Below are 6,344 nucleotides of genomic sequence, written 5' to 3' on the forward strand. Positions count from 1 at the left end.
AGCTTCTCCACTGCTATTCGCGGGGCATTAGAAGGGAAGCGACGGGGGTGGGAACTTCGTAACCTTTTTCTGTCGTCTACTGGTTGGAGAAATGAGGCGCGCTCCAGAGCAGCCTCACTGATAGGCTGGGGCGGGGCTTGAAGGCCGCCCCCATCTATCTCCGCTTCTCATGGGCTGAAGAGCAGCTGATAGGCGTGCCTGCGTGTCGTCACCGAAGGCGGTGCGACGCGTTAGTTTTTCTCACACTCTTCCTATTTCCGGTTCATGGGGCGGGCGTGGGTAGCGAGTCGGCCGCGGTGGTTGCTGTGGCCCTCGGGCTCTGCCCCTGCCCCTGCCCCTGCCCCTGCCCGCCGAGCATGGCCTGCCCCTGAGCAGCCCGTGCTTTTCCGTCGGGCTGCGGTGCGGGCAGAGAGGGCCGTGCGCGGCAGCAGGTGGGTGTGGAGGCGGCGGCGGCCCGGCTTTCTGCCGCTTGGTTCGGGGAGGCGGGAGCGAGGCGGCGGGGCTGCCCCGGGGGGGTTGTGCCTTGGTGGTTGCGGGCAGCCGCACTCAGGCACGGTTCGCCAGCATGAGCGGTGACTAGTCCACGGAAGCCGGCAGTGTTGCCGTGCCGACTTCCTCCGGCGTCTGTGCGAAGGAGGCTTTTTCAGATGGGTTGCCGGAGGAAGTGTTTTAGGGAAGAGTTCTTTTGTCTCGTGAGGCGCGAGTCACGAGTTCCAGTGTCCTGGGCCTCTGCAGTATGGTGCATCTGACCTCTGAACGTATCTAGCCTCTCCGTGTCCGTGTTTCCCTGCGTGATGATTACAACTGGCTCAGCAGATGTTGCTTGACAGGGTGGGCTGAGGGGCAAAGATGACATTCCACCAAACAGCCTGTCAGTTTAGTTGTAGCAAGATACTGATGAAACCGTGGTTCATTTGTTCCCAGCATCTAGAACTGACATCATCAGTGGGAGACACAGGGGGGAAATCTGTCCCACTATGGTCCTGGTGTAGTTGCGAAGTGCTTTATGTGCTATTTTAGCATAAGCCTGAAGGCCTAAATTTCAAGAATTTGTAGAATCATTAAGGTTGGAGAAGACTTCTAAGGTCATCTAGTCCAATCGCAACCATGCCTGCTTGTCTTCGTTACTCCCCTTTTCTTGGATTTCTCATAGGATGTTTCATTTTCCTTTTTCAGTTGATGAAAACTACTCTGTGGTGTTGCGGCTGAGTACTACTTCATGCTTTCAAATTCCCAGCTGAAGTAGTACTGGAGGATAACATAATTATTAGGATTAAGGAGCTTGAGCAGTCAGAGCCTGACAAGTCACAGTGGCTCTTCACTGCAAGCTCTTTACACAAAAGCTGCGAAGGGGATTGATTAGAGGCTCGTTAACTTATTCTTTGTTGACTGTCTTCTCAGTGGGATGTCATAATGAACAATAGTTTATGCCTGATACACCAGCATTCAGCCTGCTAGGCTCTGCTTTGGCTGAATCAGTATTGATTAATATGCCCAGCAGCAAACCTTTTTGTGGTCCTATATCACAATTCAGAAAAGAATCCCAAAGAGGCCTGGTAGGTTGTTTTTTACTACAAAAGATTGGAATGTAGTGTCTCTTGAGAGCTTGTGAAGTGTTTTTAGATTTTTACTTTTCTTTTTTGCAGTCAAGATTGAGGGAATGGCCAGTAATGGCTGTAACCCTGTAGTTAGTTTGTAGAGGGCTGAGATGGTTAATTCCGTGTGTTCTTTGTGGTATGTATCTAGGATGTCATCACATTGCCATGCCTCTACTGTGCTGGTAGTCTTTATGGCACTCGCTGTTGGTGCGGGGGCTGAACTGCTGACAGAGAAGAGCTGTGATGTGGTTGGTGATGAGAGTACTGAGTCGCAAATGGAAAAAGCCCTGCTGAAGAAACTAGAACCCCTGAGCCAAATGAGGTATGGTACAAGCAAGTGTCAACTTGCTATGGACCTTAGGGCTGCACAGTGTTTACACCTACTAGATCAAGGGGGGGTGGAAGAACTTGGGGTGGGCTCTGTCCTTTGCATGGGCTGTGACCTGGCTTCCCAGGTCCTGAGCGTCAAATGTTTTGAGCTCAGCTCTTTTTAATTCTATTGGTGGTCTTCTATCTTCTCTCTGCTGCAGATTTAACACGACTGTGAAGATTGGCACAACTGAAAACTATGCCTACCATTTCAGGGTATGCAGAGAGGTCAACAGCAGCTTGCATGATTTTGCTGGCCTAGTACAAATGGATAGACTGTCTGGAAAGACTACAGTGATAGGAAGAATCAATGAAACCCAGGTTTTCAATGGAAGTAAGACTACTCAGTATCTCTCTTAGTTGGTATCTAGCTTTTGCTTCCTGATGTGGATTTGCAGGCTGTATTCCTTCTCTCTTCACAGGTGACTGGATCATGCTGATTTATAAAGGAGGTGATTCATATGGTAGGCACTGCAGTGGTGAGAAGAGAAGAGCTGTGATAATGATTTCTTGCAAGCAAGGAATTACAGCGGTGAGTGACGATATGAGGTAGGAGAAGAACAGGATAATATCAGACAAAGGTTGTTTATAAGCAGAAGGGCCTAGAGGGTGCAGTCATGTTCTCTGGTGGGTTATTTTGCTGCACCAGTAGTGCTAAAACTACCTTCTGGTGAAGTTCAGTATAAACCTGAATGTATTTTCACATGCCTTAACTTTTCCCAAATTGCAGAGTTCATTCAGCATTATTTCAGAAGAGAGGGAAAAGGAGCAGGACTGTTTCTACCTCTTTGAGATGGACAGCAGTGTGGCTTGTCCAGCTGAGGATTCCCACCTCAGCACTGGCTCCATTCTACTAATCACGTGAGTTGTTGGAAGATGTTATAGTAGAATAGGTAATTGTAGCATAAATATTCACAGTCACTGTTAGATGTTATTGTGACTCTGTTCCCTTCATGGCTTAAAAGTTAGTGCACTGAAACATGGAATGTGTGACTTCCTGGAATTGTACAACAGCTCTTCACCAGAGTTGGAAATGCAGACTAGGAGTCTTGACTTCTCGTTTTCTGTGTTTGTGCTTTGAGACACTACTTCATGTAGTTGTCCTGAAAAGTTTTTACTAGCAGGTCCATATGTTTTTTGACCTTTTCTGGTATGGTCTCTCTTCAGCTCTTTCCTTAGGTGATGTTCATCTACACTTGCTCCAGTGCCAAATTGAGACAAGTATAGCTGGGTAATAAGAGACTGCTTGTACAGCTTTTCTGTTCTGAGTTTTTAATTCTGCCCTCTAGGTTTTCTTCGGTAATCGCAGTCTATATCATTGGTGGGTTTCTCTACCAGCGTCTTATAGTGGGAGCAAAGGGCATGGAGCAGTTTCCTCACTTTGCTTTCTGGCAAGATTTGGGCAATTTGGTGGCGGTGAGTGAAAATGCTTATATACTCCCAATCGAAGCCCATATGTGAAGACATAATAAAATGGTACCTGCATTGTCTTCACAGACTTTTTCTTTGATAGTTGTGCCACAGTGTACCCTGTGGGAAAAGAGGGTATCTATCTTATTGTAGGTCAGGGGCCACTGTTTTTAATTCCCTGATGCAGTTGGTTCCTTTCTGCTCACTACGATTAAGACTTTTCAGGTAGAAATGTTAAGCTGGGAAATTCAGGTTTGATTCAGTGTAACCTTTCACTGATCGCCTAAAGTAGTGTTGTTTATCCTCTGTGCATGTCTGTTTTGCTGCATGCTCTTAATAATACCATGTTCTACCCTAGGCCTGACTTAAGTTTCAGGATTGGCTAGGATATCCCTTTGTGTACCCCTCTTATCAGCTTAAGTTCTGTGGACTTCCCCTCAGATAGCACTGGGATGGTCATGTTCCTGTAGTGAAATGGAAGATACTTTGCTTCATGTGGCTGCTGATTCTGTGTACAGTCTGATTCTAGTATAACAACTTGTGCTTGTAGGATGGCTGTGACTTTGTCTGCCGATCTAAGCCTCGAAATGTACCAGCTGCATACCGTGGTGTGGGTGATGACCAGCTTGGTGATGAGTCAGAGGAACGGGACGACCACTTGCTACCAATGTGATAGGCTTTAAACACTGATTTTTCTCCCCATCTGCCCCCTACCTTTCCCCCCCCCCCCAGCCATTCTCTCTTCTGATTTTCTTTACATGATATGCTTTGGCTGTCTCTGGTGTGTCAAGTCTCATGGCTGCCTCTAGGTGTGAACGGCACTGGTCCCCAGTGGCATGCCTTTGTTACTGTAATGCTGGTTTTTGTTGTTTTTTTTCCAAAAAATGCAGCAAAGCTAGGGGGAGCAAGTGCTGAGTTGATGACAAGAAAGCAATGTGAGTGTTCAGCACTGAGCAGGAAAGGGAGTTTCTTAATTGAGAGGAAGAAAGGGCCATGAATGGATGCAGAAAGGGGAAGTCTCAGTTTGAAAAAACTGAGACTGTAGCAGGGAGCTCTTTAGTGTTTTGGTTTTTTTTTTCCTGGTGTTTACAGAATCTGTTAGACACTGATTTTTTTTTTCTTTGAATGTGTTTTTGGCTTTTCTAGCTCCTGCACTATTGCACGCAGTTTTTGCCAGCATAACCTGGATGGAATGGTCTATGTTGGACTCACTGGAGTTGGAAGAGGTGTCAGCACCCCTCTAGCCTTTTCTTTTTCTAATGACAATATGTTGAAAAGTAGACACCTGTTTCCTTCAAGAGGTATAAAGAGATGTATGCCATCCTCTCAAACTGGAGAGGGGCAGTGCTAAAAAGAACTGAGTTAAATGCTGTTAAACTACTTTTGAGTTCTGTCAGAATACTCTTCTCCATCACAGAAGGAAAAAAAAAAAGATGAGTATGTTCTCCTAAGGAGGCACTTTCTGAATGTGTGACATCAAGGCAAAATGAGAAAGTTAAAGACAGCTGTAACTTGAGTTCTTTAACAAGCCTCTCTTGAAGGTTTAAGCCCACACAGCTCAGTCATGGTTAGAATTATTATCTCATGCTTCTTAGAAGCTTCCTTGTTTGGCAGAATGTTTTCCTGGGAAGCTTCTTTCCTTTTTATTAAAAAGGGTAAGAATGCTAACAACCGTGTTGAGAGACTTCTGTGCTTACCAGTCACTGTCCCCTTCAACAGGATGCATACCAGTCTTAAGATACCCTCTGCACAGGACAAGTACTTGGATACTGCTGGGAACAAGTTAGCCTTCCACTTGTGGGAGGCTAGTAGGAAGCAGGTCCAACTGAGTTAATAAGACTTAATTGGAACCTTTAGGAATTTCATACCTTGATTCATAATTGCTTTCTGCTTAGAGTCTAGCTTCTCACATTCTCCAGTTTACAATATGGCAGAATGGGAAGAAAACCATATACCAATACTGTTAATGGCAGGGTATAAGGTAAGGTTTTTGGATTTTTATACTGACTAAGCAGTATAACTAATGACAGTAGGGGCTAAGAGATGACCCTGTTTTCATGCTGGGCTGAGTAGGCAAACAATCAAAGCAGGAATTACAGTCTTAGTCTTTCTCATAACATGGGGAAAAAGCAAGTCATTAAGCCAGTTGGTACTGTTATGTTGTTTTTTGTTTTTTTTTCCATGGTGGTGTTTAAGGTAACTTGTTTTTTGTACAAAACTTTCAAAAATAAAATGACCAAACAGCCTGCTGAAGTGTTGTGCTGATATAACTAACAGCTTTCTTTGGTGCTAGACCACCTTTCTTATCCAAGGGTCTTTATTATGTGCTATCTTTTTTACTTGTACAAGTAATTGTTATTGTATGGCCCCAAGAGGGCAGAGGATGCACTTCTCAAAGCTCAGTCATTTACAGAGGAGAGAAGTTCCCTATATTCTTCTGAAAGAATGAAAATCAAAGATGTAAAGTTGTTGCTTCTTAAAGAATGAAATGGTCAGGTTCACAGTTTAAAAAGCAACCAGATCTTTAAAACCTGAACAAATTTTTATTAAGATCACTGATAATAAAGTGAAGAGGTGAAACCTTTAAATGTGACTGAAGTTAATCTGGGCCTCAAAAGCAGCAAATACTGTCTGCCTACCCTGCCAAGGACCAAATTAAGTGTTGCCACACACAGGCTGCTAATAAAATGGGTTAATGGCTGTTAATTCTTCTGCCACTACAAGTGCTCACCTCAGCCTTTTCTGCCCCCTTGCTTTTCATTGGAGTGAAGAGTGGTTTAAGGTGCAAGAACTGGCAGCTACCTTTGGGTCTGTTATGATTCAAGAAGGCTTAGAATCCTTCTCTTACAAGAATGAAGATGTCATAAAATTAAATTCAGACTCAACACTTCAGTTAGGACTAGAAAGTTGATACCACACTTAACCATCTGCTGAAGCACTTCCCCTCTTCTTATGAGGTGGGTCAGT

At 44.8% G+C, this 6,344-nt stretch overlaps 1 protein-coding gene across 2 annotated transcripts; it reads left to right on the top strand.

The window, feature by feature from the left end:
• The first annotated feature begins 264 nt into the window (after positions 1-264).
• Positions 265-4,086, top strand: M6PR (mannose-6-phosphate receptor, cation dependent). 2 transcript variants are annotated; one of them, XM_065742283.1, is made up of 7 exons: positions 265-431; positions 1,747-1,920; positions 2,129-2,301; positions 2,390-2,499; positions 2,698-2,828; positions 3,257-3,383; positions 3,928-4,086. In XM_065742283.1, the coding sequence occupies exons 1-7, from the start codon at positions 265-267 to the stop codon at positions 4,048-4,050; spliced, it is 1,005 nt and encodes a 334-aa protein (XP_065598355.1). In that variant the 3' UTR covers positions 4,051-4,086. The 2 variants fall into 2 exon arrangements, with proteins under 2 accessions (XP_065598355.1, XP_065598356.1); XM_065742284.1 differs by having other exon boundaries at positions 351-431; positions 2,183-2,301.
• The last annotated feature ends 2,258 nt before the right edge of the window (positions 4,087-6,344 follow it).

Source organism: Cyrtonyx montezumae, unplaced genomic scaffold, assembly GCF_038088225.1.
Source record: "Cyrtonyx montezumae isolate F1298 unplaced genomic scaffold, pur_monq_1.0 scaffold_3, whole genome shotgun sequence".
In the NCBI taxonomy this organism is placed as follows: domain Eukaryota; kingdom Metazoa; phylum Chordata; class Aves; order Galliformes; family Odontophoridae; genus Cyrtonyx; species Cyrtonyx montezumae.